We start from the raw sequence: 23273 nt of genomic DNA on the forward strand, positions 1-23273 counted from the left end.
GCGTACCTTCTGGTTTACATCCAGCCTGTCCTATTACGTCATTTACACCTGCCCTGTAGCCAATGAGGAGAGAGGATGTGACTTAGCCCTGCCCCCTCCCCTTCTTCTCTTCTACCCAGCAGTCTCTCGTCCAGCTCCTCCAACATAGCTCCTACTAGCGTGGTGCTGCTCTCCACCTCCTTCTCCACTCTTCCTCCTCCTCCTCTTCCTCCTCTTTCTCCCTACTGTCAGCTGTCAACCCCCAGGTACAGGCATGTCTGCACTCCTCCCCCGCTCCTCCCTACTTCCTGTCATCCTTTTGTTTGGACCATTCTTCCTCTCTTTCACCCTCGTTCTTTTCCTGCCTGACCCAGTCCACCCCGCCCCTCCGCCCCAGTCTAGACAGAGAGAGATACAATGAAGCTGCCCAATCCTCTCCCGGAGTGTGTACTTGAATGTGTATTCTGTGTTGATGTCTATTGTGGTGCTGAACAGGGCTCATCTGGGAAAGAGACCGTGGTCTCGGCATTGACTCCATGTCAGCATCGAGGTTAAATAATCATATAAAAAGGACCTTGGGCCTGGTTCCATTCGGACCCCTTCCCATTTGGAGTTCCCAGGTGGAAATGTATACACTACAGTGGAGGCTCCACTTGAAATGTCGGAGGGCCAGGTGGAGCTTACACCTGTCTGTGAAAGCTGCAGGTGTAAGGGCTCAAATGGAACCAGGCCGTTGTATGCCTTTTGCTCTCTTGCCCTATCTCTCTCTGCATGCGTCTGCTGGTTGGTCCTGACAGATTGGCCCTATAGGCTTGCCTTATTTTCCCCGCTCCTCTCTCTCTGGCCCTGCTAGTTAAGAGTCTGTATGTGTCAGGTCCCCCCCCCCCCCCCCCACCACACCCCCCCACCACCACCAAACCTGTCTTTCCCATCACACCGTGTGCATGCACTGGTGATACGGCTTGACGTGCGCATTAACACACTCGAACAAGGACGCTCACACACACGTGGACAGACGCACGCATTAACAAGCACACACACACGACAGACAGCCAGACACACTTACACGGACGTGCATTCACACACTACAGACATATTGTACACCCTAATGCACAGCTGCGATCACACAAACACAACGACGTGCACTCACACACTCTTGTATATTGTACATCACAGGCGGCTGGTGGCACCTTAAATGGGGAGGACGGGCTCGTAGTGATGGCTGGAACGGAATAAATGGAATGGTATTAAACACATGGTTTCGATGTGTTGGACCCCATTCCATTTACTCCATTCAAGGCATTATTATGAGATGTCCTCCCTTCACCAGCCTCCTGTGTTTATTATATAGGTATGCACATATTTAGCCTTTAGCTCTGCCAGGCCCGGTGTCTTTCTTTTGTGTCAAACTGGTTGTGAGTGACGGACCACTCAATCTCTGAATGCTTCCCTTCGACTCGAACTGTAACTTCAATCAAGGCCTCTGTCCTCATCTTAATCCCGTATTGTGCCTGCGTGCATGGTGGCCAAACAGAATGCCTGGCTCTGGCTGTCCCCATTCTGTTCTTAATGTCTCACTCTGGTGGTCTTAACACTCCTGTTGTGTTCCTTTCGTGTTAATTCATTCTGTGTTCCCGGTCCAAAATGACCGCCCCGTTATAGCCGATTTATAAATCCATATATTATCACCTCATGTTGTGTTAGATCTTTTTGTCAACTTAAGTTCTTGTGAACATTACAAGTTTTGAACTTCTATTTATGGCCTGTAGGCCACATTGACCTGAGCTCATACAACTCGTTTTTGAGTTAAAAAAGCATAATGTATGGATTATTTTGACTATAACAAATACTCAGATGAAACAAATCAAAGTTTATTTGTCACGTGCGCTGAATACAACCGGTGTAGACTTACAGTGAAATGCTTACTTACAGGCTCTAACCAATAGTGCAAAAAAGGTATTAGGTGAACAATAGGTAGGTAAAGAAATAAAACAACAGTAAAAAGACAGGCTATATACAGTAGTGAGGCTATAAAAGTAGTGAGGCTACATACAGACACCGGTTAGTCAGGCTGATTGAGGTAGTATGTACATGTAGATATGGTTAAAGTGACTATGCATATATGATGAACAGAGAGTAGCAGTAGCGTAAAAGAGGGGTTGGCGGGTGGTGGGTGGCAGGACACAATGCAGATAGCCCGGTTAGCCAATGTGCGGGGGCACTGGTTGGTCGGCCCACTGGTTGGTCGGCCCTCTCTGTAGAGAGAACAGCCTATGACTGGGGTGGCTGAGGTCTTTGACAATTTTTAGGGCCTTCCTCTGACACCGCCTGGTGTAGAGGTCCTGGATGACAGGCAGCTTAGCCCCAGTGATGTACTGGGCCGTACGCACTACCCTTTGTAGTGCCTTGCGGTTAGAGGCCAAGCAATTGCCGTACTAGGCAGTGATACAACCAGTCAGAATGCTCTCGATGTTGCAGCTGTAGAACCTTTTGAGGATCTCAGGACCCATGCCAAATCTTTTTAGTTTCCTGGGGGGGAATAGGCTTTGTCATGCCCTCTTCACGACTGTCTTGGTGTGTTTGGACCATTCTAGTTTGTTGTTGATGTGGACACCAAGGAACTTGAAGCTCTCAACCTGCTCCACTACAGCCCCGTCGATGAGAATGGGGGCCTGCTCGGTCCTCCTTTTCCTGTAGTCCACAATCATCTCCTTAGTCTTGGTTACATTGAGGGATAGGTTGTTATTCTGGCACCACCCGGCCAGGTCTCTGACCTCCCCCCTATAGGCTGTCTCGTCGTTGTCGGTGATCAGGCCCACCACTATTGTGTCGTCTGCAAACTTAATGATGGTGTTGGAGTCGTGCCTGGCCATGCAGTCATGGGTGAACAGGGAGTACAGGAGGGGACTGAGCATGCACCCCTGGGGAGCTCCAGTGTTGAGGATCAGCATTGCAGATGTGTTGCTACCTACCCTTACCACCTGGGGGCGGCCTGTCAGGAAGTCCAGGATCCTGTTGCAGAGGGAGGTGTTCAGTGCCAGGATCCTTAGCTTAGTGATGAGCTTTGATGGCACTATGGTGTTGAACGCTGAGCTGTAGTCAATGAATAGCATTCTCACATAAGTGTTCCTTTTGTCCAGGTGGGAAAGGGCAGTGTGGAGTGCAATAGAGATTGCATCATTTGTGAATCTGTTTGGGCGGTATGCAAATTGGAGTGGGTCTAGGGTTTCTGGGATAATGATGTTGATGTGAGCCATTACCAACCTTTCAAAGCACTTCATGACTACAGACGTGAGTGCTACGGGTCTGTAGTCATTTAGGCAGGTTGCCTTTGTGTTCTTTGGCACAGGGACTATGGTGGTCTGCTTGAAACATGTTGGTATTACAGACTCAATCAGGGACATGTTGAAAATGTCAGTGAAGACACCTGCCAGTTGGTCAGCACATGCCCGGAGCACACGTCCTGGTAATCCGTCTGACCCCGCAGCCTTGTGTATGTTGACCTGTTTGAAGGTCTTACTCACGTCAGCTACGGAGAGCGTGATCACACAGTCGTCCGGGGAACAGCTGATGCTCTCATGCATGCCTCAGTGTTGTTTGCCTCGAAGCGAGCATAGAAGTGATTTAGCTCGTCTGGTAGGTTCATGTCACTGGGCAGCTCGCAGCTTTTCTTCCCTTTGTAGTCTGTAATAGTTTGCAAGCCCTGCCACATAAGACGAGCGTCGGAGCCGGTGTAGTATGATTCAATCTTAGCCCTGTATTGACGCTTTGCCTGTTTGATGGTTCGTCGCAGGGCATAGCAGGATTTATTGTAAGCTTCCGGGTTAGTCCCGCACCTTGAAAGCGGCAGCTCTACCCTTTAGCTCAGTGCAAATGTTGCCTGTAATCCATGGCTTCTGGTTGGGGTATGTACGTACAGTCACTGTGGGGACGACGTCCTCGATGCACTTATTGATAAAGCCAGTGACTGATGTGGTGTACTCCTCAATGCCATCGGAAGAATCCCGGAACATGTTCCAGTCTGTGATAGCAAAACAGTCCTGTAGTTTAGCGTCTGCTTCATCTGAAAAAAAATTTATAGACCAAGTCACTGGTGCTTCCTGCTTTAATTTTTGCTTATAAGCTGGAAAAAGGAGGATAGAGTTGTGGTCGGATTTACCAAATGGAGGGCGAGGGAGAGCTTTGTACGCGTCTCTGTGTGTGGTGTACAGGTGATCTAGAATTTTTTTCCCTCTGGTTGCACATTTAACATGTTGATGGAAATTTGGTAAAACTGATTTAAGTTTCCCTGCATTAAAGTCTCCGGCAACTAGGAGCGCCGCCTCTGGGTGAGTGGTTTCCTGTTTGCCTATTTCCTTATACAGCTGACTGAGTGCGGTCTTAGTGCCAACATCTGTCTGTGGTGGTAAATAAACAGCCACGAAAAGTATAGCTGAAAACTCTCTAGGCAAGTTGTGCTATTTATCACAGACTACTTCACTGTCAGTTTCCTGGCCTCTCTCCTCCTCACCAGTGTCATGATCAAAGATATGAACAAGAGCCTCACATACAGTATATCGTTTGGTCATTGTGCTGCTGAATTGTGAGCAAGGCCTCAAAAAAGCTTTATATACCAGAGCTGCGAGAAAAGTTCTATATATTATTGAAACAATGTTGTGATTGTTTGTGAGAATGCCAACAGGTGTGGTTCCCGTGGGGGAAAGATTCTATTGGGGAAAGGTTCCTGTGGGGGTTGCCATGGAAGCCAAGAAGGGGAGTGAGGTGTGTGTGTGTGTGTGTGTGTGTGTGTGTGTGTGTGTGTGTGTGTGTGTGTGTGTGTGTGTGTGTGTGTGTGTGTGTGTGTGTGTGTGTGTGTGTGTGTGTGTGTGTGTGTGTGTGTGTGTGTGTGTGTGTGTGTGTGTGTGTGTGTGTGTGTGTGTACTTTAGGACACAGGATGAGGATAGGCACAGGATGAGCAATGTGACAGGAAGTGTGTAGAGCTCATTAGAACAGGATGAGCGTGTGTTTGGGGGTTTGGGGGGGGGGGGGGGTGTATTTATGCAGGAGTGTGTACCTGCGGAAATGTGCAAACTATGAGTGTTTGCCCATGTGTGTCCACTCAAACAAAGCAGGTTTGATTTCCACAGTAGATGCCCAGTTTCAGAAGTGAGTTTTGTCCAGCCAGTTCCACTGAACAACAGGGGGGGCTCTACCATTGATCCAAGTTCCAATTCACTGATGTCCAGAAACCTATTCTCATTTCCAAGAGGGATTGAAGACTTGTATCAATTGATTTTTGTATCGTTAGTGATGTTTTACGTCTGTGTGGCTTTGTTTGTTCCCTCCCTGCAGACAATGTGGATACAGCAAGGCCAGTCAAGAGGGAGACGAGGAGCTCTACTTTCAATGTGAGTAACTGTGGCGACACACTCTCCCTCTCTGTCTGTGTGTGTGTGTGTGTGTGTGTGTGTGTGTGTGTGTGTGTGTGTGTGTGTGTGTGTGTGTGTGTGTGTGTGTGTGTGTGTGTGTGTGTGTGTGTGTGTGTGTGTGTGTGGGTGGGTGGGTGGGTGGGTGGGTGGGTGGGTGGGTGGGTGGGTGGGTGTTGAGTCTGCACTCTATGGATGGAGGAGGAATCTGTCAGTGTGTGTTGCCTGCATGCATGTGACAGAGAGAGATTACGTGTGAAGTATTAACTTGTGCGTGGCTATTAATGCTTCATTCCGCGTGTGTGTTTAGGCTACACTGGACACACTGCTCCAGCCCATTAGATGGTGTGTGAGGCGGATATGTGATGGAGAGAGATGGAAATAAATAGGGATGGAGGGAGGGAGGAGGATGAGATGGGGAGAAGGGAATTGAAAGATGGAACAAAGACAACGAAGGAGGAGTAAGAAGACAGAGAGTGGGGGCCGGTCAGATGATTTGCCGTCCCCCGAGAAGGAAGGATTTGAATGTTTGTCGCAAACTTTTGGAGTTGCCCGTGTCTCTGTTTTTACATCAACCTTTTTGAAAGGCTTTGTTTGACAGATTGTGGGCGGTTTGACATTTTTCCTGTGTGTCTGTGTGTCTATGTGTGTGTGTGTGTGTGCGTGCTTGCTTGCTTGCATGCGTGCGTGCGTTGGGAATTAAATATGCCCGGAAAATGACACGCCATCAGCTGACGAGCTCACACACACTTTCTCTCAGACGTGAACAAATGCAGACAGACAACTACACACACTAAAAGCGTAAACACACACACGCTGACACACATACTCACTCCCCCACCTCCCCCTTGACAACAATACGTTTGCAGTCTCTCGGGAGCCCCTCCAGCACAGTGTTTCCCTACCCTGGACCTCGAGTATCCCCAACAGTACTGTAGTCCTGGACAACACTGTTCTAGCATGCTGTACTGTATGTTGCTGCCCATCTAACCCATCAGTTATGACATGGAGCTGTTTCCTCCCCCATCGGTGGGTCTAATTACGTCCGTGTGTGTGTGTGTGCATGCCTTCGTGTGTGTGCATGCCTTAATGCGTGTGTGTGTCCCGTGCAATCATGCAATGTTAATATGCGTTAATTCCCACCCCAATCGCTTGTGGCAAAGACACGGTTAACCCTGAAACGAATCAGCTACACAAAAAGCCCAAGCAGGGAGAGAGAGAGAGAGAGAAAAATGAATCAAAACTGGTGTTGGCCTGCTTTAAATAAATGTAACAACTCCTCCACTGGGCTGTTGTGTGGTTACACAACCCATTGCTCTGGAAAAGAGGATATTCGATCCTGCCACTTAACACTGGCCAGCTGGAATGTAGAAGCTTTCATTTTCTCTGCAATCAGACTGTGTGTGTGTGTGTGTGTGTGTGTGTGTGTGTGTGTGTGTGTGTGTGTGTGTGTGTGTGTGTGTGTGTGTGTGTGTGTGTGTGTGTGTGTGTGTGATCAATAAGCTGTTATGAGACAGTGAGTCGAGACCTGGTCGATTTAGAGTTGTAATCACATTTCAGAACCAGTCTGGTCCAAAGGCTTCTGGGAAGGCCCGGCTTCTTAGGTAGAAGTAGGGCCTAAGTACCACTGGTTTTGAATCCTCAGAATAATTAAGTAGTGAGTAGAAGTCCAATTTGAGGTTTATCCTGATCCTAGATCTGTTTCTAAGGGTAACTTCATCCCAGAACTTGTCTTGTACTGCGGGGTTGGCTGCGTAAGAGGTCAAAGGTTAGGTATTGAAAAGTCCATTGGCTAGTGGTAACAGTGTATTGGCTAGAGTGTACATTTATTGGTCATTGATCATGGGTCACATAGTAGTTAAAGGCTGAGGGGCTAGTCAGGGTTGAATAGGGTTTAGTGACTAGTAATGGACTTAGGGTAGAGAACATCATTTATCACTACTGACTTAAAGTTACTGAGCTGTTTGCACAAGGTGCTTTGCCCTACAAGGGAGCATGTTCAGATCAAATCATTTTAACTTTACACCTTTCATAATGGATTACAGGTTAGAAAGCCAGAGTTTACAAGACAGACATTTAGTGGGTTCACAGATACTTGTGGGATAGGAACTGAATATCACTTCCTTTGTTGCGGGTAGAGTTTTTAGGTTGCCTTGTGAGGATAGAAACTGAAAACAAAGTGACACTCAAAGGCTTTTACCTCAGGATTTTCTCTTTCCTGCCAATAATTTCCTGCCCTAGTTCCTAGTGAATATTATTATTGTTTTTCTCAACAGTTCTGAAGTCATAAGAGATAAACCCCTTGAACTGAGCTACTGTCTCCAGGAAACGTGAGCTGCACAAATAAGACATGCAGTGATGTGGTTGATTCCCAAGTAGCACAATAGGTGAGAAGGTGGTGACGGGACAAACGATGGATTCAGATTTTAAAACACCATCCATACAGTGGTTGTCAAACGAAAGACCACACCGGATTACCGCTTATGTCGTGATGTCGTTTGCGTGCCTTAAATACGGTTTTGTGATTCACAAATAGGACTAGCGTGTCGTTTCTGTGGTGTTGTGGTAGATTGTTGCAGGTCGTAATCTTGCGTGACTGTCCGTGTCCCACAGTTAAGATCCCGACCCGGAGGACCTACATAGACCCAGAGACGTGTGAGGATCTGGTGCAGGCTGTCCTCACCTTTGCCAAAGAGCTCGACAACTCCAGCATCAAGATAGAGAGAATTGTACACACAGGTACTGAGACAGTGCTTTGGCTTCCGTATACTCTCATATTCTCTTTCTTTGTACTTCTGTCTTTTATCTTTGCCAATTTTCACTCCTCAGTCTCCCCCCCCTGTTTGTCCTGTTTTTATCTCCTTATTTCTTTCTTTCTTTCTCTCTCTCTCTCTCTCTCTATTTCTCTCTATTTCTCTCTATGTCTCTATATCTCTCCCTCTATCTATCTATCTCTATCTATCTCTCTCTCTCTATCTCTCTCTCTATATATATCTCTCTCTCTCTATTTATCTCTCTCTCTATATATCTCTCTCTCTCTATTTATCTCTCTCTCTATATATATCTCTCTCTCTCTATTTATCTCTCTCTCTCTATCTCTCTCTCTCTCTCTCTCTCTCTCTCTCTCTCCTCATCTCTTACTCACCCCCACCTCTCTCTGATAAACCAGCACTGCAGTCCGCTATCTAACCCCCTCTCTGTGTCTCCACCTGCAGGTGACTTTGGGGAGGTGTGCCGTGGCTGTCTCAAGCTGCCCAGTAAGCGCGAGCTTCCGGTGGCTATCAAGACGCTGAGGGCCGGCTGCTCAGAGAAACAGAGGCGCTCCTTCCTCAGCGAGGCCGGGATACTGGGACAGTTTGACCACTCCAACATCGTCCGTCTGGAGGGGGTCATCACCAGCGGTGAGCTAGTTACCGAAATCTCAAATGAACCCTTAGCCCCTATGCATTTACACCTAGCTCCTATTTACTATGCTTTATAGGGGGCAACTGTCTGGGGGGGGAAACATTTACTGAACAGACCGCACAAACCCCAAACGATTACTCGTTGACAGACGGACAGCAGTTGAAGTCCAACAGAGAAGGGAGAGGGGGGAAAGTATAGGAGGAAGTAAAGGTTAATGAAGAAAGGTAGGTGAGGAGAGTTTCAGAGGGGTAATGTTTCAGAGGGGCAGATGAGGTAGAACCAGAGTTGGAAGGAATGGGATTGGATTGGATGGGACTGGTGCCTGCCTGAACACACACTGTGCACCGTACGACTGCAGCAGATGCGTTGGGTACGGTAATTGGTGCTAGAGACACAGCAGGACTCTGAAACCCACTCTAATCTTCCCCGCCGCCTCACACGTGTGCATGCTCACACACAGGTGTGCATACACACTCATTCAAACTGTCACACACAAGCACACACACACAACACACACACCGCCCTCGGATTGCAAATCACCTGCATTGCATTGCTTACGCCCCACTAGCCCGCCATTCAACCCCCTTCCACCCCCACAGCCCACCTGTCAGCCCCCACCACCTCTCCCTCCATCAGAGGGCTCCAGCGCTACAACGAGGGTCATTAGCGAGACAGAGACGTGCTGCTAGCTAAACGTCCAGCAGGGGGCACCAGGGGGAGGTGGTGTAGGATCCCGGGTAGTGTGTGGTAGTATGTTAAGGGGAGGGGGGGGGGGATCAGCAGGATAGTTGGTCTGGTAGAAAAGAAGAGGTAGCTAGTCTTGCAGTGAAGTGTGATAGAGTAGTGAGCCAGAGTAATGATAGTGATATAGTGATGTAGTGAAGCGTGATAGAGTAGTGAGCCAGAGTAATGATAGTGATGTAGTGAAGCGTGATAGAGTAGTGAGCCAGAGTAATGATAGTGATGTAGTGAAGTGTGATAGAGTAGTGAGCCAGAGTAATGATAGTGATGTAGTGAAGCGTGATAGAGTAGTGAGCCAGAGTAATGATAGTGATGTAGTGAAGCGTGATGGGTAGTGAGCCAGAGTAATGATAGTGATGTAGTGAAGCGTGATAGAGTAGTGAGCCAGAGTAATGATAGTGATGTAGTGAAGCGTGATAGAGTAGTGAGCCAGAGTAATGATAGTGATGTAGTGAAGCGTGATAGAGTAGTGAGCCAGAGTAATGATAGTGATGTAGTGACGTGTGATAGAGTAGTGAGCCAGAGTAATGATAGTGATGTAGTGAAGCGTGATAGAGTAGTGAGCCAGAGTAATGATAGTGATGTAGTGAAGCGTGATAGAGTAGTGAGCCAGAGTAATGATAGTGATGTAGTGAAGCGTGATAGAGTAGTGAGCCAGAGTAATGATAGTGATGTAGTGAAGCGTGATGGGTAGTGAGCCAGAGTAATGATAGTGATGTAGTGAAGCGTGATAGAGTAGTGAGCCAGAGTAATGATAGTGATGTAGTGAAGCGTGATAGAGTAGTGAGCCAGAGTAATGATAGTGATGTAGTGAAGCGTGATGGGTAGTGAGCCAGAGTAATGATAGTGATGTAGTGAAGCGTGATAGAGTAGTGAGCCAGAGTAATGATAGTGATGTAGTGAAGCGTGATAGAGTAGTGAGCCAGAGTAATGATAGTGATGTAGTGAAGTGTGATAGAGTAGTGAGCCAGAGTAATGATAGTGATGTAGTGAAGTTTGATAGAGTAGTGAGCCAGAGTAATGATAGTGATGTAGTGATGTAGTGATGTAGTGACGTGTGATAGAGTAGTGAGCCAGAGTAATGATAGTGATGTAGTGAAGCGTGATAGAGTAGTGAGCCAGAGTAATGATAGTGATGTAGTGAAGCGTGATAGAGTAGTGAGCCAGAGTAATGATAGTGATGTAGTGAAGTGTGATGGGTAGTGAGCCAGAGTAATGATAGTGATGTAGTGATGTAGTGATGTAGTGACGTGTGATAGAGTAGTGAGCCAGAGTAATGATAGTGATGTAGTGAAGCGTGATAGAGTAGTGAGCCAGAGTAATGATAGTGATGTAGTGAAGCGTGATAGAGTAGTGCGCCAGAGTAATGATAGTGATGTAGTGAAGCGTGATAGAGTAGTGAGCCAGAGTAATGATAGTGATGTAGTGAAGCGTGATAGAGTAGTGAGCCAGAGTAATGATAGTGATGTAGTGAAGCGTGATAGAGTAGTGAGCCAGAGTAATGATAGTGATGTAGTGAAGTGTGATGGGTAGTGAGCCAGAGTAATGATAGTGATGTAGTGATGTAGTGATGTAGTGACGTGTGATAGAGTAGTGAGCCAGAGTAATGATAGTGATGTAGTGAAGTGTGATAGAGTAGTGAGCCAGAGTAATGATAGTGATGTAGTGAAGCGTGATAGAGTAGTGAGCCAGAGTAATGATAGTGATGTAGTGAAGCGTGATAGAGTAGTGAGCCAGAGTAATGATAGTGATGTAGTGAAGTGTGATAGAGTAGTGAGCCAGAGTAATGATAGTGATGTAGTGAAGTGTGATAGAGTAGTGCGCCAGAGTAATGATAGTGATGTAGTGAAGCGTGATAGAGTAGTGAGCCAGAGTAATGATAGTGATGTAGTGAAGCGTGATAGAGTAGTGAGCCAGAGTAATGATAGTGATGTAGTGAAGTGTGATAGAGTAGTGAGCCAGAGTAATGATAGTGATGTAGTGAAGCGTGATGGGTAGTGAGCCAGAGTAATGATAGTGATGTAGTGAAGCTTGATAGAGTAGTGAGCCAGAGTAATGATAGTGATGTAGTGAAGCGTGATAGAGTAGTGAGCCAGAGTAATGATAGTGATGTAGTGAAGCGTGATAGAGTAGTGAGCCAGAGTAATGATAGTGATGTAGTGAAGTGTGATAGAGTAGTGAGCCAGAGTAATGATAGTGATGTAGTGAAGCTTGATAGAGTAGTGAGCCAGAGTAATGATAGTGATGTAGTGAAGCGTGATAGAGTAGTGAGCCAGAGTAATGATAGTGATGTAGTGAAGTGTGATAGAGTAGTGAGCCAGAGTAATGATAGTGATGTAGTGAAGTGTGATAGAGTAGTGAGCCAGAGTAATGATAGTGATGTAGTGAAGCGTGATAGAGTAGTGAGCCAGAGTAATGATAGTGATGTAGTGAAGCGTGATAGAGTAGTGAGCCAGAGTAATGATAGTGATGTAGTGAAGTGTGATAGAGTAGTGAGCCAGAGTAATGATAGTGATGTAGTGAAGCGTGATAGAGTAGTGAGCCAGAGTAATGATAGTGATGTAGTGAAGCGTGATAGAGTAGTGAGCCAGAGTAATGATAGTGATGTAGTGAAGCGTGATGGGTAGTGAGCCAGAGTAATGATAGTGATGTAGTGAAGCGTGATAGAGTAGTGAGCCAGAGTAATGATAGTGATGTAGTGAAGTGTGATAGAGTAGTGAGCCAGAGTAATGATAGTGATGTAGTGAAGCGTGATAGAGTAGTGAGCCAGAGTAATGATAGTGATGTAGTGACGTGTGATAGAGTAGTGAGCCAGAGTAATGATAGTGATGTAGTGAAGCGTGATAGAGTAGTGAGCCAGAGTAGTGATGTAGTGAAGCGTGATAGAGTAGTGAGCCAGAGTAATGATAGTGATGTAGTGAAGCGTGATAGAGTAGTGAGCCAGAGTAATGATAGTGATGTAGTGAAGCGTGATAGAGTAGTGAGCCAGAGTAATGATAGTGATGTAGTGAAGCGTGATAGAGTAGTGAGCCAGAGTAATGATAGTGATGTAGTGAAGTGTGATAGAGTAGTGAGCCAGAGTAATGATAGTGATGTAGTGAAGCGTGATAGAGTAGTGAGCCAGAGTAATGATAGTGATGTAGTGAGGCGTGATAGAGTAGTGAGCCAGAGTAATGATAGTGATGTAGTGAAGCGTGATAGAGTAGTGAGCCAGAGTAATGATAGTGATGTAGTGAAGTGTGATAGAGTAGTGAGCCAGAGTAATGATAGTGATGTAGTGAGGCGTGATAGAGTAGTGAGCCAGAGTAATGATAGTGATGTAGTGAAGCGTGATAGAGTAGTGAGCCAGAGTAGTGATGTAGTGAAGCGTGATAGAGTAGTGAGCCAGAGTAATGATAGTGATGTAGTGAAGCGTGATAGAGTAGTGAGCCAGAGTAATGATAGTGATGTAGTGAAGCGTGATAGAGTAGTGAGCCAGAGTAATGATAGTGATGTAGTGAAGTGTGATAGAGTAGTGAGCCAGAGTAATGATAGTGATGTAGTGAAGCGTGATAGAGTAGTGAGCCAGAGTAATGATAGTGATGTAGTGAAGTGTGATAGAGTAGTGAGCCAGAGTAATGATAGTGATGTAGTGAAGCGTGATGGGTAGTGAGCCAGAGTAATGATAGTGATGTAGTGAAGTGTGATAGAGTAGTGAGCCAGAGTAATGATAGTGATGTAGTGAGGCGTGATAGAGTAGTGAGCCAGAGTAATGATAGTGATGTAGTGAAGCGTGATAGAGTAGTGAGCCAGAGTAATGATAGTGATGTAGTGAAGCGTGATGGGTAGTGAGCCAGAGTAATGATAGTGATGTAGTGAAGCGTGATAGAGTAGTGAGCCAGAGTAATGATAGTGATGTAGTGAAGCGTGATAGAGTAGTGAGCCAGAGTAATGATAGTGATGTAGTGAAGCGTGATAGAGTAGTGAGCCAGAGTAATGATAGTGATGTAGTGAAGTGTGATGGGTAGTGAGCCAGAGTAATGATAGTGATGTAGTGAAGTGTGATAGAGTAGTGAGCCAGAGTAATGATAGTGATGTAGTGAAGCGTGATGGGTAGTGAGCCAGAGTAATGATAGTGATGTAGTGAAGCGTGATGGGTAGTGAGCCAGAGTAATGATAGTGATGTAGTGAAGCGTGATGGGTAGTGAGCCAGAGTAATGATAGTGATGTAGTGAAGCGTGATAGAGTAGTGAGCCAGAGTAATGATAGTGATGTAGTGAAGTGTGATAGAGTAGTGAGCCAGAGTAATGATAGTGATGTAGTGAAGCGTGATAGAGTAGTGAGCCAGAGTAATGATAGTGATGTAGTGAAGTGTGATAGAGTAGTGAGCCAGAGTAATGATAGTGATGTAGTGAAGCGTGATAGAGTAGTGAGCCAGAGTAATGATAGTGATGTAGTGAAGTGTGATAGAGTAGTGAGCCAGAGTAATGATAGTGATGTAGTGAAGCGTGATAGAGTAGTGAGCCAGAGTAATGATAGTGATGTAGTGAAGCGTGATAGAGTAGTGAGCCAGAGTAATGATAGTGATGTAGTGAAGCGTGATAGAGTAGTGAGCCAGAGTAATGATAGTGATGTAGTGAAGCGGTAGTGCTGTATGTTAGTGTTGCATGATAATGTGGACGTATGATGTGGTAGAACAGAGTGATGGGGTAATGTAATAATTTTAGTCCTGTCTGCCTCTCCTCTCCTCCAGTCTGTCTGTTTGGGATAGAGGGTGCCTGAGGGAGGCTGATAGTATCCATTTACAAGGCACTTAGATCACAGCCAGCAAGAGGTGTGTGTGTGTGTGTGTGTGTGTGTGTGTGTGTGTGTGTGTGTGTGTGTGTGTGTGTGTGTGTGTGTGTGTGTGTGTGTGTGTGTGTGCGTGCGTGCGTGCGTGTGTGCGTGTGCGTGTGCGTGTGCGTGTGCGTGTGCGTGCGTGCGTGCGTGCGTGCGCGCGTGCGTGCGTGCGTGCGTGCTCGGTTTCCATGTTACTCTGCTCCAACTCTTGTCTGACACACACACACACACTACCTGGTCACTAAGGGAGTCACTGCTTTCTGTCTTTCTAATGGAGCGGCATCCTTTTCTCCTCAGCTGGCTGCTCTCTCTCTCTCCCTCCTTATCCCAGCGCTCCTTCTGTCCCCTCTTCTACTTTTTGTGTGTTCTGTCCCCTCTCCCGTTCCCCCATCCCTACCCCAGTGCCTACTCCTACTGGCCTCTCTTTTTCCCCCTCTCAGGTTTCTGTCTTCCCTCCATTCACTATTTTGATACACTCTGGCCACCTGCGCTCAGCGAGTGTGAGAAGTGTGTGTGTGTGTGTGGGGGGGGGGGGGGGGGGGGGGTTCATTCAACTTCGTGTGACTGAGAGAGCAGCACACAGGCCATCCTGCTCCTCTCCAGCTTAGTAGGTGAAGAATGGCAGTGCATAACCACTGCTGCCCCCAAGCCAGCTGGACTATAATAATAATGTGTGTGTGTGTGTGTGTGTGTGTGTGTGTGTGTGTGTGTGTGTGTGTGTGTGTGTGTGTGTGTGTGTGTGTGTGTGTGTGTGTGTGTAGGTAACACCATGATGATTGTGTTGGAGAGCATGTCCAACGGGCCCCTGGACTCCTTCCTCAGGGTAAGAGTGTGTGCATACTGTGTCTTTGTGTGCTCTTGTAACAGTGTTTACCTCAGCATGACTCCTGGTCTAGTTTCCGAACGTTACGTAAGATGGTTGGTATAAAATAAATCCCGGGGCATATTGTGTATCCTTATAAGCCACACAACTAACCACCGTGTTATTTAATCCTTCATAACGAGTTTGTTCTCCGTTGGAACTGCAATGTATTATATTGCATATCTATGGTCCTTAACCCACTCCCTCTCCCTCCCTCCCCTCCTCCCCCTCTCCAGAAGCACGAGGGCCAGCTCTCCGTGCTCCAGTTGATGGACATGCTGGGGAGCGTGGCCTCTGGGATGAAGTACCTGACAGAGATGGGCTTCGTCCACCGCCGCCTGGCCGCCCACAAGGTACTGGTCAACGCCAGCCTGGGCTGCAAGGTGTCCGGCTTCAGACCCCTCCAAGAGGACAAGATGGAGGCCATCTACAGCGCAATGGTGAGACTACTGACTGATATTCTATTACAAGTAAAAAGTATATTACTAGATATATGTATATTTTTAACTAGTACTATATATTACAATTATTATTATTTTTTATATTATATTACTACCTATAGTCTTTACTCTTTCCCATAGAGGCCATCTGTACCACGCTGGTGAGACTACTGCCTGATACGTACGGTTATTTACATTGTTGAAAACCGTATTGTTTACTCGCTTCTTTAGTCTTCCCCCATAGTTATAGAGGCCATCTTCACCACTACTCACTGTGATAGGTAATACATACTGTATGTACTGGGATATGTACTATATTATTTACATCGTTTACTCTTTACTCAAATAGACCACACTGGTGAGAGACCTGGCTGATATCTTCTCCTGTTAAATATATTACTCCTAATAATTATAAAAATCCCATCTTATAAAAAATGCTATACAAATCATACATTCAAATGACAATGACATCTTTAAAGAAGCCCATTGAAGCCGGTGGGAGAGGTGTGCTTCTTTTTGTATTTCCCCTTTGTGCTGAATCTGATGTGCAGTGTGTGTGCAGTGCAGACTTTGATTTAAAATACTTTCTATAATGAATCAGTGTTTCCCTGTGGTTTCTCCTTCTCGCTCGCTTTGTCTGACTCATTTTGTTCACTCTCTTTTGGTTGACAGTGGTTGATTCGATTTAGATTTAGTTGAGGCAGTGTATAGGATACATTTCATTTGACTGTACTTTACATGATGATTTAAGAGCGACTGCGTTTCGAACAATGCAACAACAGAAACCAGACCTATTCTGGAGTAGCGAGGAAGTAAAACTTGAATGGCTTTTCAGAAAATAAGTTTTCCTTGTGGCACATTTTATTTCCAAAGCGTGGAAGTCGCGACAAGATAAGTTGTATAACTGAACTGTTTTCGTTTTTTTTGTGTTTCATTTGTATTAAGTTCAGTAGGAATGACTACTCTACTTTCGTACTGGTTGCCCATGTCCCTAAATGACTACCGACCCGTAGCACTCACGTCTGTAGCCATGAGGTGCTTTGAAAGGCTGGTCATGGCTCACATCAACACCGTTATCCCAGAAACCCTAGACCCACTCCAATTTGCATACCGCTCAAACAGATCCACAGATGATGCTCTATGTCTCTATTGCACTCCACACTGCCCTTTCCCACCTGGACAAAAGGAACACCTATGTGAGAATGCTATTCATTGACTACAGCTCAGCGTTCAACACCATAGTGCCCTCAAAGCTCATCACTAAGCTAAGGATCCTGGGACTAAACACCTCCCTCTGCAACAGGAGCCTGGACTTCCTGACGGGCCGCCCCCAGGTGGTGAGGGTAGGTAGCAACACATCTGCCACGCTGATCCTCAACACAGGGGCCCCTCAGGGGTGCGTGCTCAGTCCCCTCCTGTACTCCCTGTTCACCCACAACTGCAAGGCCAGGCACGACTCCAACACCATCATTAAGTTTGCAGATGACACAACAGTGGTAGGCCTGATCACTGACACCGATGAGACAGCTTATAGGGAGATGTCAGAGAACTGGCCGGGTGGTGCCAGAATAACAACCTCAACGTAATCAAGACAAAGGAGATGATTGTGGACTGCAGGAAAAGGAGGACCGAGCACGCCCCCATTCTCATCGACAGGGCTGTAGTGGAGCAGGTTGAGAGCTTCAAGTTCCTTGGTGTCCACATCACCAACAAACTAGAATGGTCCAAACACACCAAGAAAGTTGTGAAGAGGGCACGACAAAGCCTATTTTCCCCCTCAGGAAACTAAAAAGATTTGGCATGGGTCCTACTTCTACAGCTGCAACATCGAGCGCATCCTGACTGGTTGCATCACTACCTGGTACGGCAACTGCTCGGCCTCCGACCGCAAGGCACTACAGAGGGTAGTGTGTACGGCCCAGTACATCACTGGGGCTAAGCTGCCTGCCATCCAGGGCCTCTATACCAGGCGGTGTCAGAGGAAGGACTTAAAAACGTTCAAAAGACTCCAGCCACCCCAGTCATAGACTGTTCTCTCTGTACCGGAGCACCAAATCTAGGACCAAAGGACCAAATCAACAGTTTTTACCCCCAAGCCATAAGACTCTTGAACAGCTAATCAAATGGCTACCCGGAGTATGCTCCCCCCGCAACCCCTTTTTTACGCTGCTGCTACTCTGTTTATCATCTATGCATAGTCACTTTAACTAATCCTACGTGTACGTATTACCTCAAATAGCACGACTAACCGGTGCACCCGCACGTTGACTCTGTACCGGTACCACCACCTGTACATAGCCTCGCTACTGTTATTTTTACTGTTTTTATTTATTTTTATTTACTTATCTATTGTTTACCTAATACCTATGTTTCACTTCAAAACTGCACTGTTGGTTAAGGGCTTGTAAGTAAGCATTTCACTGTAAGGTATTCGGCGCACGTGACAAATAAACTTTGATATGATGTACGTACAGTACCAGTCAAAGTTTGGACACGCCTACTCATTCAAGAGTTTTTCTTTAGTTTTACTATTTTCTACATTGTAGAATAATAGTGAAGATATCAAAACTATGAAATAACATGTATGGAATCATGTAGTAACCAAAAAAGTGTTCAACAAATCAAAGTATATTTTATATTTGAGATTCTTCAAAGTATCCACCCTTTGCCTTGATGAAAGCTTTGCACACTCAAGGCATTCTCTCAACCAGCTTCATGAGGAATGCTTTTCCAACAGTCTTGAAGGAGTTCCCACATATGCTGAGCACTCGTTTGGCTGCTTCTCCTTCACTCTGTGGTCCAACTCATCCCAAACCATCTCAATTGGGTTGAGGTCGGGTGACTGTGGAGGCCAGGTCATCTGATACAGCACTCCATCCCTCTCCTTCTTGGTCAAATAGCTCTTACACAGCCTGGAGGTGTGTTTTGGGTCATTGTCTTGTTGAAAACAAATGATAGTTCCACTAAACCCAAACCAGATGTGATGGCGTATCGTTGCAGAATGCTGTGGTTGCCATGCTGGTTAAGTGTGCCATGAATTCTAAATAAAACACAGACAGTGTCACCAGCAAAGCACCCCCACACCATCACACCACCTCCTCCATGCTTTACGATGAGAACCACACATGCGGAGATCATCCGTTCATCTACTCTGCGTCTCACAAAGACACGGTGGTTGGAACAAAAAATCTCAAATTTGGACTCATCAGACCAAAGGACAGATTTCCACCGGTCTACTGTTCATTGCTCGTGTTTCTAGGTCCAAGCAAGTCTCTTCTTATTGGTGTCCTTTAGTAGTTTATTTTTATTTTTTACAATTGAACCATGAAGGCCTGATTGACGCAGTCTCCTCTGAACAGTTGATGTTGAGATGTGTTTGTTACTTGAACTCTGAAGGAGTTAACTCTGCTGCACAGTATAAATTCAGCAGAGGTAACTCTGGGTCTTCCATTCCTGTGGCGGTCCTCATGAGAGCCAGTTTCATCATAGCGCTTGATGGTTTTTGCGACTGCACTTGAAGAAACGTTTAAAGTGCTTGACATTTTCCGGATTGACTGACCTTCATGTGTTAACGTAATGATGGACTGTCGTTTCTCTTTGCATATTTTTATTATTTTAATTTTAATTTAACCTTTATTTAACTAGGTAAGTCAGTTAAGAACAAATTCTTATTACATTTGAGCTGTTCTTGCCATAATATGGACTTGGTCTTTTACCAAATAGGGCTATCTTCTGTATACCACCCCTACCTTGTCACAACACAACTGATTGGCTCAAACACATTAAGAAGGAAAGAAATTCTACAAATTAACTTTTAGCAAGGCACACCTGTTAATCGAAATGCATTCCAGGTGACTACCTCATGAAGCTGGTTGAGAGAATGCCAAGAGTTTGCAAAGCTGTCATCAAGGCAAAGAGTGGTTACTTTAATGAAGCTAATATATAAAATATATGTTTTGTTTAACACTTTATTGGTTACTACATGATTCCATATGTGTTATTTCATCGTGTTGATGTCTTCACTATTATTCTACAGTGTAGAAAATAGTAAAAATAAAGAAAAACCCTTGAATAAGTAAGTGTGTCCAAACTTTTGACTGGTACTGTACGTGTTTGCATATGATCATTTTATACAACAAATACAGTGTCTTATCAACCCATGTGGGCTGGGCATCATGATGCATGACACAATAATCAAATAAATAAATAGCAAATATATAATCATCATAGTGTAGTAGGATGTTCAAATGTAGATTCTAGCATAGGCTACATGAAACGTACTCATACAAGATGTCCAGTGTCAAGTGTGGAGTTGAACATGTGAATTGAAAATCTCTCTCTCTCTCTCTCTCTCTCTCTCTTCTCCTCTCTTCTCTCTTCTCTCTTCTCTCTTCTCTCTTCTCTCTTCTCTCTCCTCTCTTCTCTCTTCTCTCTTCTCTCTCCTCTCTCTCTCTCAGCATGCGGGGAAGAGTGTGGTGTTGTGGACAGCCCCAGAGGCCATCCAGTACCACCGCTACAGCTCAGCGTCTGACGTCTGGAGCTTTGGCATCGTCATGTGGGAGGTCATGTCCTACGGAGAGAGACCCTACTGGGACATGGGCAACCAGGACGTGAGTAGAGTGACTGGCTCTCTCTCTCTCTCTATACTCGACCTTCTCCTCTCTGGTCTCTTTATCCATCTCATCTCTGTAACTCTTCTCTCTCTCGGTTGCTCGCGCTCTCTCTCTTTCCCTTTGCTCTTTATCCACTTGTGCTAGCTCTCTCCCCCCCCCCCCCCCCCCCCCCCCCCGTCTTCTCTGTCCCCTCTAAAACGGTGTGAACTTTTTGACTTGGGCTAGCTCAGATCTTATTAGAGGGAAAGCCACGGGTGCTTCTCTAAAAGTCTCTCTGAGCTCTAAGTCCCCGGCATAAGTCCTCTCCGTGACCAATCCTGTTTCTCTTAAGGACACCATGTCGCTTTTTGGTGGCGGTCTCAAAGTGCCACCACGATCCCCGCTCTTGGAGGAAGCCTAAAATCCCGACAGGAAGCGGCGCTCTCTTTTAAGGAAATGTGAAATGTAGCTATTTTAGGAGGGTGAGAAGATTTGTCCAATCGCTAGGACCCTGCCGCCATCAGTTTGTGTCGACGAGGGCGTGCGTTTTGGTTCCCTTCTCCCCTCCCTCTCAATTTTTCAGAGGGATCACTTTTTGGGGGGGGGGGGGGGGGGGGGCTTTTGAAGAAAACCCCAAACTTCAGAAGAGTGCAGAAAGTGTCCCGTAAGACTTTGTTGAAGAGAAAAGTGAAAGTGCCTTTGAGCCAAAATGCCTTTGATCCAAGGCCGCGTCATGAATGGCATTCAAAGGTATTAGAGTAGATAGAGGGTTAATCAGAGTTCACAAAGTTCACACATAAGCCAACAGCTTGTTCATGCTAATACGCTGTCTAAATCGTTCCACTAATCCGAACAATAAAACGTCAAAATAGACGACCAGGAAATGTTGAAATTAATTACTATGAACCGGTCCCTCAGCAAGGACATGAACCGGGACGGTGTATTACTAGCTTACTGATTCAATATCCAGACTTTGTGTCTACCTCTATGTTCACAGTACTAAACTCTTCAAAAGAAATGTCAAAGGCCAAGCTGGCTGAGCCCTTGAGATATTAATGCATTAAACAAATACATAATATCACCATTATCTCACCCAGCCCACACGCTGCCCTAACGTGCCCTTTGCTTTTCAGCTCTGATTAAATGGAAAATGTCCGCCAATGAAGAAACACTTTATGAACACTGTTTGGTTAAATCGGAGGTCAGGACAGAACTGAAGAGGACAGTGTTTTTAGTGAATGTGGAACATTTTCAAAGTTTTTTTCAAATAACTTTTTCTAGGGAGCACAGTGTTAGAAAACGGTGCTTTAAAGGGGGAGAATATCTTTTTTGAAGTTTTGTATTTAGAAGTCTTTATGGGGGATACATCTGTTTGATGGATTAGCTCGTTTGGAAGAACCTTGGATAAAGAGATTGTCTGGGTGTCGTTTTGTTGTCGGAGATCTCCTGGAGCCACTTTAGACTGAGATGGAGTCATCGTTCACTATCAACATTTCTCCCTGTAAGTTAACACTCCTTTCTCTCCCGCCGTCTCCTCCCGTCCTAGGTGATCAAAGCGATAGAGGATGGCTTCCGCCTGCCCGCCCCTATGAACTGTCCACCTCACCTCCACCAGCTGATGTTGGACTGTTGGCAGAAGGAGAGGACCGAGAGACCCACCTTCAGCCAGATCCACTCAGCTCTCAGCAAGAGCATCCGCAGCCCCGACGGCATCGGCTCCTCCACTCTGGCACGCAGGTAGGACGTAGGCCCCTGCAAACCATGCTTAACACGGGCTAAACAAGGGTCAATATACAGGCTAACAGGTAACGGACTTTACCAGCCAACATGGGCTGGCATCGGTATGGTTTGTTTATGTCGTCCAAGCAGGTCTCCCACTTCCCACTCAGTTTTGATATCAGAGTAGAAATACTACCGCTTATGGTAACAATAGACTCATGCATCCCTTCCTGAAATCTATCGCTCACTCTCTCCCTGATCTCTCTCTCTCTCTTCTTCTATCCGTAGAACCCTCCCTCAGCTAGGAACCCTCCCTCTGGGCTCCTCCATCTCCCTGGCAGAGCGGACTCTTCCGTCGTTCCCCTCGTTTAACTCGGTAGGGGAGTGGTTGGATGCGGTGGACATGGGGCGCTACAAGGACAACTTCACCGCGGCAGGATACTGCTACCTGGAGTCTGTGGCCCGTATGACAGTCCAGTGAGTGGCTCTAAGTGTGTGTGTGTGTGTGTGTGTGTGCGGGCGGGCAGGCGAGAGAGCGTTGATGCACAAACAAGTATGTTGCTGGTGCATCTGAAAATCACGAGTTGATATAGTCTAACTGATGTCTTTGTGCTGTGGTCATTCTCCACAGAGATGTATTGAGTCTAGGCATCACCTCTCTGGAGCACCAGAAACAGATCCTGTCTGCCATCCAGACCCTTAGAGCCCAGGTCATCCAGATGCACGGCAGAGGGGTGCAGGTCTGACACACACACACACATACACACACGTGCAGACGGACGGACGGACGGACGGACGGATGGATAGAAGGATTTTCACAGAGGAGACACTCGTCTCTCATCCAGATGGACAACAATGAAGTGGATAGAGAGATCGGCAGAGATATCGCCACACTGCACCCACTCACTCTTCCTCCTCTTCCTCCTCCTCCCTCTCTCTAAGTCCTTGGGAGCGAGGTATCTCCCAGTCATGTGATCAACGTACTTTGTCGAAAGTCGTATGACTTTTGTCTGCACGCTGACCCAAATTGACTAGATGTCCACTCTGACAACTGGCCCTGGATCAGTCGTTAAAGAGACTTAAAACTACCCTGATAGAGAAGTACTGTCCATCTAAAATGTCTGCCACTGCTCTCAAAATGTGGGGTAATAACATTTCCTTGATGGAGAAGAACTGTCCCCTCAAGCAGAGTGATACTCTACTGAACCACTTGTCTCAGAACTGAGGTTAAAACCACCCTAGTTGAGAAGTATTGTCCATTACAGGGCTGCCCCTCTACCACTGGTCTCAGAACAGTGGGATAAGGCACTA

General features: G+C 46.2%; 1 protein-coding gene across 1 annotated transcript in view; it reads left to right on the top strand.

The window, feature by feature from the left end:
* The window catches only part of LOC120026769 (ephrin type-A receptor 7-like), a 139291-nt gene extending 116583 nt beyond the window's left edge, over positions 1 to 22708 (top strand). Inside the window, exons 9-17 of the mRNA XM_038971487.1 lie at positions 5312 to 5367; positions 7999 to 8124; positions 8601 to 8786; positions 15111 to 15172; positions 15448 to 15651; positions 20109 to 20261; positions 21790 to 21958; positions 22268 to 22439; positions 22594 to 22708. Coding sequence (XP_038827415.1) covers positions 5312 to 5367; positions 7999 to 8124; positions 8601 to 8786; positions 15111 to 15172; positions 15448 to 15651; positions 20109 to 20261; positions 21790 to 21958; positions 22268 to 22439; positions 22594 to 22708 — 1243 coding nt within the window. The remainder of the gene's footprint in view (positions 1 to 5311; positions 5368 to 7998; positions 8125 to 8600; positions 8787 to 15110; positions 15173 to 15447; positions 15652 to 20108; positions 20262 to 21789; positions 21959 to 22267; positions 22440 to 22593) is intronic.
* The last annotated feature ends 565 nt before the right edge of the window (positions 22709 to 23273 follow it).

Source organism: Salvelinus namaycush, chromosome 32 (assembly GCF_016432855.1).
Source record: "Salvelinus namaycush isolate Seneca chromosome 32, SaNama_1.0, whole genome shotgun sequence".
In the NCBI taxonomy this organism is placed as follows: domain Eukaryota; kingdom Metazoa; phylum Chordata; class Actinopteri; order Salmoniformes; family Salmonidae; genus Salvelinus; species Salvelinus namaycush.